This window comes from Bos indicus, chromosome 6, assembly GCF_029378745.1.
Source record: "Bos indicus isolate NIAB-ARS_2022 breed Sahiwal x Tharparkar chromosome 6, NIAB-ARS_B.indTharparkar_mat_pri_1.0, whole genome shotgun sequence".
Classification (NCBI taxonomy): Eukaryota; Metazoa; Chordata; class Mammalia; order Artiodactyla; family Bovidae; genus Bos; species Bos indicus.
The window spans coordinates 59,626,846-59,639,405 of record NC_091765.1 but is presented as its reverse complement, the minus strand read 5'-3'; the positions used below and the strand labels follow the sequence as shown (position 1 = coordinate 59,639,405).

At 37.5% G+C, this 12,560-nt stretch overlaps 1 protein-coding gene across 4 annotated transcripts in view; it reads left to right on the top strand.

Moving 5' to 3' along the window:
- PDS5A (PDS5 cohesin associated factor A) overlaps positions 1-12,560 on the top strand; it is a 135,423-nt gene that overhangs the window by 86,459 nt on the left and 36,404 nt on the right. For 3 of the 4 annotated variants that reach the window (XM_070791321.1, XM_070791322.1, XM_070791324.1), the window contains exons 18-22: positions 1,258-1,503; positions 5,847-5,952; positions 8,021-8,181; positions 11,330-11,453; positions 12,221-12,379. In XM_070791321.1, coding sequence (XP_070647422.1) covers positions 1,258-1,503; positions 5,847-5,952; positions 8,021-8,181; positions 11,330-11,453; positions 12,221-12,379 — 796 coding nt within the window. The remainder of the gene's footprint in view (positions 1-1,257; positions 1,504-5,846; positions 5,953-8,020; positions 8,182-11,329; positions 11,454-12,220; positions 12,380-12,560) is intronic. The other variant, XM_070791323.1, reaches the window with a different exon arrangement.

The following is a 12,560-nucleotide window of genomic DNA, read 5'->3' as shown; positions in this document are numbered from 1 at the left end:
TATAACATCTCCTGGTGGATGAGTGTGAAAATTAGTAATAATATGTAAAAAATAAGCAGGCTAGCATCACAAACATTGACATCTATTGTCTTTGATTAATTGTTCCCATGATTTCATATGTTTCACTTATTTCTAATGATTTTCAATTGTAAACTTCTGAGAATATTTCTACCTTGTACTAACCATTTTTCCAGCTCATCAGCTATAAATCTTTCCATTTGGGGTTACTGACTAACATTTATTGATTCTCTTTTCTTTGAATTAGGAGACCTGGTTCTAGCCATTACTAGTACGTGACTCACTGTTTGGTTGTATTAAAATGCCAATCATATTAGTTTCCTAGGGCTGCCATGGCAAAATACCACAGACTATGTGGCTTAAACAACAGAAATTTGTATTCTCACATTCTGGAGAGTAGCAGTCCATGATCAAGTTTGATTTCTCCTGGAGCCTCTCCATGGCATGCAGTTAACCTCCTCTTTGCTCTCCTCACACGTCTGTGTCCTGACCTCCTCTTCACATAAGAAAACAGCCATTTGGGATTATGGCCCACCCATCTGACCTCAGTTTACCTTAATTATCTCATTAAATAATTAAAATCTCATCTATTTCCAAGTAGTCACATTCTGAGGTGTCCTGGAGGTTAGGACTTCTACGTATGAATTTAGGGTATTCAATTCAATCCGTAATGGTGATGTTTGTTTTTTAACTAAGATCTTATCCTTTAATCTTATTAGCAAATAAGAAAGCTAAGGTTCTGAGAAAAACATGGTAGTTTTTTACAGCTGGGTGATAGCAAAAGGTATTTTGCTATTAATTTTTAATAGAGATACCCCACATCCAGGGGCAAAGGAGCAGCCCCAGCAGGATGATAGGAGGGGCAAATTCGCATTTAGAATCAAACCCCATTCCCGCCGGAGATGCTCAGAGGGCTCAAACCAACCTTGTGTGCACCAGGACTCAGGGCCCTCACAGAGACGGACACGGAACTGTGTCTGAGCGTCTCCTATGGAGGTATGGGTCACTAGCGTCAGCTAGTGGAGGAGATGGAATTCCAGTTGGGCTATCTCAAATTGTGAAAGTGCTGTACTCAATATGTCAGCAAATTTGGAAAACTCAGTAGTGGCCACAGGATTGGAAAAGGTCAGTTTTCATTTCAATCTGAAAGAAAGGCAATGCCAAAAAATGCTCGAACTACCGCACAATTGCCCTCATCTCACACACTAGTAAAGTAATGCTCAAAATTCTCCAAGCCAGGCTTCAACAGTACATGGACCATGAGCTTCCAGATGTTCAGGCTGGTTTTACAAAAGGCAGAGGAACCAGAAATCAAATTGCCAACATCCTCTGGATCATCGAAAAAGCAAGAGAATTCCAGGAAAACATCTATTTCTGCTTTATCGACTATGCCAAAGCCTTTGACTGTGTGGATCACCACAAACTGTGGAAAATTCTGAAAGAGATGGGAATACCAGACCACCTGACCTGCCTCTTCAGAAATCTGTATGCAGGCCTTTTCTTGTTTTTAATGGAGTGATTTTAAATATTTAAATACCGTTGAAGGGTACTAAGTGGTATTTTACTGGTAGTCCAGTGGCTAAGACTCCAGGCAGGGGCCGTGGTTTGATCTCTAGTTGGGGAACTAAATCCTACATGCTGCAACTAAGAGTTTGTATGCCACAACTGAAAGTTCGAATGCTGTAACTAAAGATCCCACTGCTGCTGCTGCTAAGTCACTTCAGTCGTGTCCAACTCTTTGTGACCCCAGAGACGGCAGCCCACCAGGCTCCCCCGTCCCTGGGATTCTCCAGGCAAGAACACTGGAGTGGGTTGCCATTTCCTTCTCCAAAAGATCCCATAGGGCACAGCTATTGGTAAGACACGGTATCGCGAAATGAATAAATAATTTTTTTAAGATACTAAAAGAAAAGAGGTTGAAGATAGGTTAAGGGGAATAGAAGTATGATGGAGCACCATCAGTAAGAAAATGGACCAGTAAGAAGAAAATCTTCCCCTATGGTGTTAAAAAATGATAGATACAAATTAAAGGAAGTTATAAAATAGGAAAATTACAGTTTTCCCTAAAAGCTCCATTGTTCTCCTTTAGGTCAAAAGTTAGATAGTCTACTCAGTGGAAGAATTTAAAAAGGAGACCTGAGTTCGAATGATAAAGATTTAGAGCAGTTGTTACAGGATAGGAAAGAAAAGGACACATGGAAGATATCCAAGCAGTTTTGAACATGCATTTGGATTGGTGATGATCTTTTGCTTCATCATACTCTGTGAAATATTTGGAGTATGTATTATTTATCTGATTTACAGATCAGTAATACTGCTTTCACGAAAAGAAGAATTATAGTTCTGGCTTCAAGATTTGGATCTGCCTCATACAACTTTTTGACTTAATAATGGTGATCCCACCCACACCGTAATGAAAGCAAATTATACCTGCCTTGTTTTACACTGTAGTTCCAGGATAGACCCTAAGACTTAGTTCACAATAGGTAGTCAGTAAATACGTATTAAATAAATGCATGCACTGACAATTATGAGTAGTCAGATACATGTATAAATTTTATCAAATATTTGTAGTTTTATTTATAAATTCACGTGTTTTATGGGATTTCCTTCTAGTAGCTTAAATCAGAATATTTTTTTCAAAATGGAAATAATTTTTTAAAAAATACATGTCATTGGTGAAAAAGTTGGCTTAAAGCTCAACATTCAGAAATCTAAGATCATGGCATCCAGTCCCATCATTTCATGGCATCCAGTCCCATCATTTCATGGCATCCAGTCCCATCACTTCATGGCAAATAGATGGGGAAAGAGTGGAAACAGTGTCAGACTTCATTTTTGGGGGCTCCAAAATCACTGCAGATGGTGATTGCAGCCATGAAATTAAAAGACGCTTACTCCTTGGAAGGAAAGTTATGACCAACCTAGACAGCATATTAAAAAGCAGAGATGTTACTTTGTCAACAAAGTCCATCTAGTCAAGGCTATGGTTTTTCCAGTAATCATGTATGGATGTTAGAGTTGGACTATAAAGAAAGCTGAGCACCGAAGAATTGATGCTCTTGAACTGTGGTGTTGGAGAAGACTCTTGAGAGTCCTTGGACTGCAAGGAGATCCAACCAGTCCATCCTAAAGGAGATCAGTCCTGGGTGTTCATTGGAGGGACTGATGCTGAAGCTGAAACTCCAATATTTTGGCCACCTAATGCGAAGAGCTGACTCATTTGAAAAGACCCTGATCCTGAGAAAGATTGAGGGCAGAAGGAGAAGGGGACAACAGAGGATGAGATAGCTGCATGGCATCACCGACTCGATGGACATGAGTTTATGTAAACTCCGGGGTACTGACTAAAATTAAAAATGCTGACTATAGAGGGGCTTCCTGGTGGCTAAGAATCTGCCTGTCAGTGCAGGAGACATGAGTTTGATCCCTGTTCTGGGAAGATCCCGCGTGCTGCGGAGCAGCTAAGCCCATATGACACACAACTATTGAGCCTGGGCTCTGAGCCTAGAAACTGTAGAATACTGAGCCCTTGTGCCCAAACTACTGAAACCCAAATGCCCTAGAGGTCATGCTCTGCAACAAGAGAAACCACCGCAATGAGAAGCCTGTGTACCACCACTAGAGAGTAACCCCCGCATTCTGCAACTAGAGAAAAGTCTGAGCAGCGACAAGGACACAGCATAACCAAAAATAAAAATTTTTTTTCTAATTGCTGACTATACAAAGTGTTGATGTATACGTAACTAACAGTGTGTTGGTGATGTTGAAAGCAGTTTGTTTTAGCATCAGATTATCTCAACATTGTCTCAACTCAGAAATCCCAATATTAGACATTTGCCTATAAGAAAGTGAAGTGAAGTCACTCGGTCGTGTCCGATTCTTTGTGACCCCATGGACTGTAGCCCACCAGGCTCCTCCACCCATGGGATTCTCCAGGCAAGAGTACCGGAGTGGGTTGCCATTTCCTTCTCCAGGGGATCTTCCCGGCCCAGGGATCAAACCCAGGTCTCCTGCATTGTAGGCAGACACTTTACTGTCTGAGCCACCAGGGAAGCCCCGCGTATAAGAAAGGAAGACGTCATTATGTCTTTGGGTTTCCCTGTTGGCTCAACAGTGAAAGAATCTACCTGCAATGCAGGAAACACAGGTTTGACCCCTGGGTCAGGAAGATCCCTTGGATAAGGAAATGGCAACCCACTCCAGTAGTCATTCCTGGGAAATTCTATGAACAAAGGAGCCTAACAGGCTACAGTTCATGGAGTCACAGGGTCAGACATGACTTAGCAGCTAAACCACCACCGCTACTTGTGTTTAAAGTGTAAATACCCAGAAGTCCATCAGTTGGTAATTGGATAAAAATAACTGAGGTATATCTATACAACGAAGTACTTACCAGCAATAGAGAGGAAGTTCATTTCAGTGGTTCACACTGATCCTATGCAACAACATGGAGGAGTCTCAAAAGCATTATGTCACATAGAAGTTGTCAAACACAAAATATAAAATTTTATAAAAGGTAAAATTCTAGTGGCAGAAAGTTGATCAGTTATTGCCAGAGTAGGAAAAGGGAATTAACCACAGAAGAAGTGTAAGGTAGGTTTTTGTGGTGATGACAGTTGTTTTATGTATATATCGCTACAGTGATTCACCACTTTATTTATACCCACTAGAATGGCTATGATCAAAAAGTTGAGTTGGAAGGAATGTAGAAAAATTGGAACCTTCATGTATTGCTAATGGGTGTAAATGTTGGAGGTGCTTTGGAAAGCAGTTGGACAGTCCTCCAAAAGTTAAGCCTGGAGGTACCGTATGTGTGGGCATGTGCTCAGTCGTGTCCAGCTCTTGTGACCCATGGAGTGTAGCCCACGGGAGTGGGTTGCTGTTTCCTCCTCCAGAGTATCTTCCTGACCCAGGGGAAGATGAACCTTGAGAACTCCATTTATATGAAGTATTCAGAATTGGCAAATATATATAGCAGCACAAAGTAGATTAGAGGATGCTTAGGGCTGAAGGAGTTGGAGGTGAATAAGGAGTGACTCCTAATGGAAATTGGACACAACTGAGCACACACACACCTACTGGGGAAGGGGGTTTGTTTTGAGGTAGGGTGAAAGCTAAGTTTGTTGAATATTTGCCTGTACTGGGAGATCACTAACAAGGAAATGAAATCTCAAGAACAAAGATCGTGTTTGTTTTAACTTAAAATAGTATCTTGTTGAACAGGTAGTTTCTAGTTTGTGGCGGTTAGTTGTATTTGAAAAACTAATAATGTTGAACATTAAATACTTTTTAATTGTTGATTCTGTGTGTGGATATAGAGAGAGAGCACAATGCTTCTCATGAATTGCTTTCAATTTCTTTGCTATAAATCTCTAGGAGTGGTATTAGTGATTCAATAAATTAATTATGTGATTAATTCAATGCCTTTGCTCATTATGTGTTTACTATTTGTTTTTTATTTTGAGTGAGTTCTCATTTGTCTATTTAGCAACTGCTATCCTAACGTTTTTCTTAAAATTTCAAACGATCTCCATTTATGGATATGAATATTACATTGCTTATACTTAAAAATACACACTTCTGATACATTTGACAATTTTGTTGCTTTTCATTAGAATTACTGTTATACATGGATGGGAGGATAAACTAAAAATAAGCTCATTTGTCATGTAGAGAGGGAAGTTTAAAAAATCACAAAATTACTTTTTCTTCCAGAAAATATTTAATTTGATGTTCATAGAGTCTGTATATGTCTGCTACAATGCAATTAAGATATAGTTACTAATCTAGTAGTGTTACTAATTTAGATTGTCTTATTTTAATAGTGCACTGGTAAAACTGATGAATAAATCAATAGAAGGGACAGCAGATGACGAAGAGGAGGGTGTAAGTCCAGATACAGCTATTCGTTCAGGACTTGAACTTCTTAAGGTATTTTGTCTTAAAACAGCTTGTCTTTTCTGCAGTCATTTTTTTTTTAATTGGCGGAAAATTGCTTTACTATTTTGTGTTGGTTTCTGCCATACAACAGTGCAAATCAGTCATAATTTTATATATATATATCCTTTCCCTCCTGAACCTTCCTCCCCTCACCTCGTCCCTCCCCTTTAGGTCATCATAGAGCACCCGGCTGAGTGGGCTCCCTTTGTTATTTAGCAACATCCCACTGACTGTTTTACACCTGATAGTGTATATTTGTCAATACCACTTTCTCAATTTCTCCCACCCTCAACTTCCCCAGCTGTGTCCACAAGTCTGTTCTTTACTAGGCTCGTCAGTACCATTTTTCTAGATGCCATATGTATTCTGCAGTTATAATATGAATCACCTTAAAGATATGCAAGGATCAGGCTTTATTTCATTGGAAGTATTCAAAAGATTAAAATTTGTAATACAGCATTTTATAAAAATAACATGTTTTCTGAATTATACTAATGTAATTATTTTACATTATAAAATAATATTTTTGGAGTTTTGCTGTTTCATTCATTCATCATGTGCATGCCTGCTATGCTTATAACAGTATGTGCTAAATGATTTAGTCTTACCTTTCAAATAACCTGCATATTGGTTAGTAGGATTGCTCACAGGAATTACTGTAAGACATCATTTATCTGATTGGGATTTTTTTTTTTTTTAACAAATGGTAAACAGATGCCAAAGAGGTCAGAGAACTGAACAATTAGTAAGAGACATAATTTAATCTAGAGGGGGAGCACAGCATCATCAAAGAGAATAATTTAGGACATGTTTTAGGGATTGTGAATGTAGCCTGAGTAGTTAGAATTATTGCTTTGAGGAGTGATGGAAGACAAGATTGTTTCCAGATTGTGGAAATAAAATTTTTTTTTACAGGGGAAAATCATCTTTAAGGCAAACATTTTTAATAGGTTTGATTCAGCTTTTCAAATTTAAATCCTCATTTTTCTCTGAATTTTTAAAACCTCATAAGTAAATATTATCACTCTGAACCCTACCAAAGTTCTCTCTCCACTTTATAACCCATTTAAAAAATTCTTATATAATAAGTTAATGAGGGCTACATACTCCATTCCCCTACCTCCTTATTTTTCTTTTAGGCCTTATTCCATGTGTCAGGCTGACTAAATTGTTTCTGCTTCATGGAAGGTAAACTTTGTAGACACATTATTTCTAACTTAAAGATAGAAATTCCTTAAAGATAGCCTAGAACTTATGTCTTAATAAATAAAGGGAACAATTATTTGTATGTTTGTAATCATGATTAAAATTTTCCAATAATGACTTCAGTTCGTTCAGTTCAGTCACTCAGTCGTGTCTGACCCTTTGCGACCCCATGATTCGCAGCACGCCAGGCCTCTTTGTCCATCACCAACTCCCGGAGTTCACTCAGACTCACGTCCATCGAGTCAGTGATGCCATCCAGCCATCTCATCCTCTGTCGTCCCCTTCTCCTCTTGCCCCCAATCCCTCCCAGCATCAGAGTCTTTTCCAATGAGTCAACTCTTCGCATGAAGTGGCCAGAGTACTGGAGTTTCAGCTTTAGCATCATTCCTTCCAAAGAAATCCCAGGGCTGATCTCCTTCAGAATGGACTGGTTGGATCTCCTTGCAGTCCAAGGGACTCTCATGATTAAAATTTTCCAATAATGACTACTTATGAGTAAATTTTTTGTGATGGATTTCACTTAAAATATTTTCTTATAGAGTATCTTTTGCCAGTGAAATAAAGCCTAGTGTTAGCATTTTGTTCCCATCTATCACTCCCATGAAAAAGGAGCCACATTTCCCACATTCCCCGTATCAGAATAGACTAAGAGGTAGGGAAGAAAACAGGACCAGGGCTGTCGGTCAAGAACTGTTAGCCACAACTCGCCTCCAGGGAGGCTACAAGATACAATCTTGATTGTGTTGCTAGCATATGCAGCTCATGATTTAAAATTTTATTTCTAGTAGAAAACAGTTCTTTTAATGGATTATAACCATTGTGTGAACTTAAAACATTATATCTGTTCCTTTAGGTTCTGTCTTTCACACATCCTACCTCGTTCCACTCTGCAGAGACATATGAGTCCCTGTTGCAGTGCCTCAGAATGGAAGATGACAAGGTAGCAGAAGCCGCCATACAGATTTTTAGAAACACAGGCCACAAAATAGAAACAGACCTACCCCAGATACGGTCGTGAGTATGCTTTTTCTTATGATCAACACAAGAGTTTTCCAAGTGTGGGAATCTTAGGGTCATTGTTTCTCTTAGGAAGATACGGAGGAGGAAAGATGACTTTTATTTAGATTGTCTTATTTTAATAGTGCACTGGTAAAACTGATGAATAAATCAATAGAAGGGACAGCAGATGACGTCCCTTTCTGTATCCTCTGTTTTCATCTTTTCTCTGTCTGACTTATCTCCTCTACCATTTGAATATGGGCGGAGGAACAACCTAAAACTTTTATTTTAAATATTAATATTAATTATCAAAAGTTACCACAGAATTTAGGATTAATACATCTTTCTAATTTATTTATTTTTCTCCAACTTCAAATTCAGTAGGTACTGCCTTCATATCTCACTCAAGAATTATATAATCAAAGGTGCTTAATGAAGTGTTCATTATTTGCTTAGTTGTTGGTCATGGTTCTTTTCTCTCTCTAGATTACTTCCCCTCTCCTCATACGAATGAAGTACATTTTGGTATTTTTACTTTGGCAGCTTTAAGAGGTTGCCTTAGGATCAGAATTTGTACTGAGAGTGTGATTTAGACATAAGACACGGGAGATGTCTTGGAGGAAGAGCACATTGCTGATAGCTATTATATTCAGATGTTCAAGGTATTTATGTAAATGGTTTGAGGTAAATTCAAATCAAACCCATTTTCCTCATGATATATTAATAGAATAAGAGAATTCATGACTCCTTAAGTTTTTATTGGATTTTTGAGCTAATAGTTTAATTTGAGAAATAATTCAACATTTATTGTATATCCTTTTCATTGTCAGCACTGTAGTGGCTAATGTAAAAGATTACCACTATCAGTCTCTGCTGTCAAGGAGTTTATACTCTAGAAATGATAATTTTTATCTTTGTACATTATAGAAAAAATGACACAGTGGGCTAAAGTTACTGTGAATTTTACAAAATGGGAAAATCTATACTTTTTTAAAGGTGAAGGATGTACTTAAAGGAATTCTATCCCAGAAGGAACAGTAGAAGAGGTAACTTTGGACATGACGACTAAAACCTCTTGTTCTTAAGACTTGTTGCTCAGTCGATAAGTGGTATCTGACTCTTTGTGACGCCGTGAACTGCAGCATACCAGGCTTCCCTTTCCTTCATTATCTCCCAGAGTTTGTTCAAACTCATGCCCACTGAGTCAGTGATGCCATCCAACCATCTCATCCTCTGTTACCCACTTCTCCTACCCTCAGTCTTTCCCAGCATCAGTGTCTTTTCCAGTGAATTGGCTCTGCGTATCAGGTGGTCAGAATATTGGAGCTTCAGCTTCAGCATCATTTCTTCCAGTGAATATTCAGAGTTGATTTCCTTCAGGACTGACTGATTTAATCTTTTGTCTAAGGGACTTTTTATGAGTCTTCTGCAGCACCACAATTCAGAAGCATCAGTTCTTCAGCACTCAACCTTCTTTATGGTCCAACTCTCATATCCATACATGACTACTGGAAAAACCATAGCTTTGACTATACAGACCTTTGTCGGCAGTGATTTCTCTGCTTTTTAATATACTATCTAGGTTTGTCATAGCTTTTCTTAAGACTAGTCAGGAAGGAAGGAAGGAATTATTGAAAAAGCAGAGAAGCACAACACTGCAGACCTCAATAACAACCCTGGCGGTGTAACTGGATTATAGCACACTAGAAAAACAAGGAGCAAGGTTAAAGTTGACCTATGCATCATCCTTTCATTAGGCTAAGAAGAATTAATAATGTATTTAATGACAGTTTGATCAAAACTCTTACTTTCTTTTGTTACTAACTGGTCTTATTTGTAAGAACCGTTACCTTGGTAAATGAATTTGAAAGAAAGACTTCAACAGTGCTCAGTCAAGGAATGTATTGATATTTGTGCATGAAAATCCTTTTCATTATTCTAAACTGTATGGAGAGAAATATGGCACATTCATAAATTTCAAGGTAGACTTCACACTGACTAGCATATGTTCCAGTTTTTTGATTGATGTGCATAAAGGTTTAGAGTATTGCCGTTTATATCTAGCCTTCCATTATTATAAGACAAGGGTCCCCAACCTCCAGGCCACAGATCAGTACTGATTCCATAGATCAGTACACAGCAGGAGGTGAGCAGCAGGGGAGCAAGCAAAGCTTCATCTGTATTTAGAGCTGCTTGTGTTACCACCTGAGCTCTACCTCCTGTCAGATCAGCAGCAGCTTTAGATTCTCACAGAAGTGCGAACCCTTCTATGAACTGCACATGTGCGTGCTTCTTTTGAGAATCATCCTGAAACCATCTTCCCCTCCCTATCCATGGTGAAAACTGTCTTCCACAAACTGGTCCCCTGTGCCGGAAAGGTTGAGGACCGCTATTATAGTATGACCCTTTTTCACTATTGCACTTGATTTGATATCATTGACCTTATAATCTATAAAGTAGTAGTATTACACCAGATGTATAGCAAGTATCTTTTCCTAAATTTTTGTTTTGGCTTACAAATTTTCTTTTGATGTAAAAAAAATGCTTAAGTTCATTATAAAAAGCTGAAACTTTAGAAACTATAAATGAAGAGAGTCACTTAACATTTTGATGTATATTTTATATGAATGTTTTGTCTTATCCATTTGATGTATATGCCAATTTTTTATATTTTGATAGAAACATGCCATACTTTATTTGCATACTTTCTCTCACTGGTATGTTCTTACCTGTTTTTTAATAAAATTTGACCTTTTGCTACTTTTTTCCCCATGGCTGCTTCAAAACAACTGAAGAGGATTGTGAGAGGAAAGTGGAAAATTTAGGAGTATTTTGTTAGAAGACAAATGTGAAAATATGGCATGGGGCAATTTTAGATTATAAATTAAAGGTGGCTTGTTTACTTTTGCATACTTACGAAGTAACATTAAAAAGAAAATTGTTTTCTGGAGTAGCTCTTTTATTCTAGAGGCATTGTATTTCTTATATTGTACTTGATGGGGAAAGGGGCTTTAAATCTTTTTATAGATCAGGAAGTTTAGAAGAGAAGCTTTCTTCGAGCGTACCTCCAAATAGTTACTGATGAAGTAGGAGACAACCAAAAGAACTACTTGTGGTTTATGGGCTTTTTAAAAATAAACTATGATGTTTTTTTTTCCCCCAGGACCTTAATTCCCATTTTACATCAGAAAGCAAAGAGAGGAACTCCACACCAAGCAAAACAGGCTGTTCACTGTATACATGCCATATTCACAAATAAAGAAGTCCAGCTTGCACAGATTTTTGAGGTATATATAATTACATATGATGTGTTTTTGTTGATTTTTATTTTTATTCTCTCTGATTTGATGAAGCTAAAGAGTCACTTTTTTTTAAGTTCTTTAGTCCCAGTCTAAAATATAAATTCCATGGGAGCAGGGACTCTATTTTATTCAGCACTTTAGATATTCCCAGCCTTTAGATCAGACTATATGTTCAAATACTACACATTGAAGGGTGTTTTATGTATTTTGTGTTACATTATTTTACTTAATTTTAGCTTTTTTGGCTCAGTGGTCCATTTAGCTTGAGAAGCTATTATGGACCCGACAACCCTACTTGAAAATTAGTTTTGTTTGCCTTTCCTTATGTATGATCCTTTGCCTGATTCTACTACTAGAAAGGTATTCCTATTGTCATAAACTGAATACAATATGAACAGAACCCAGTGGACTTAAATATTATGATCCATGGTCATTTTAAATATTCCCACAAGACAAGAAACCCACCAACATAACTGACTTAAAAATAAGGCTGATTTGACCGTGGAAGAATTTTCTTGTTTTTATTTTATGTGGGTTTTACTTTTCCTTTTTTTTTACATTGTTTCAATCTTATTAAATTTCAATAGGTGAAATAAGAATCAAGTGTCTAATATAACTGAAGTTACTGTAAATCATCTCTTTGGAACAGATTTTTTGGGGGCACAATAAATTCAGGAGGACTCGGGAACATACACTATTCTGTACAATGTCTATAAAACAAACTAGTAATTTTGACTGTTTTATTTTTATAGCCACTCAGTAGGAGTCTGAATGCTGACGTACCAGAACAACTTATAACTCCGTTAGTTTCATTGGGCCACATTTCTATGTTAGCACCAGATCAGTTTGCTTCCCCAATGAAATCTGTAGTAGCAAATTTTATTGTTAAAGATCTACTAATGAATGACAGGGTAAGTTTCTCATTAAATTTAGAATCATAAGATTAAGACTGTTAACATCTTTATTTGTCACAGAAACAACACGTCTGCTTTTCTCTGTGTATGATTCTCTTTTACTTTTTTTGTTATTTAAAATAACATCTTGCTATGTAGCTATTACTAGAATTTTTCTTTAAGAAAAAATTGAGAACAT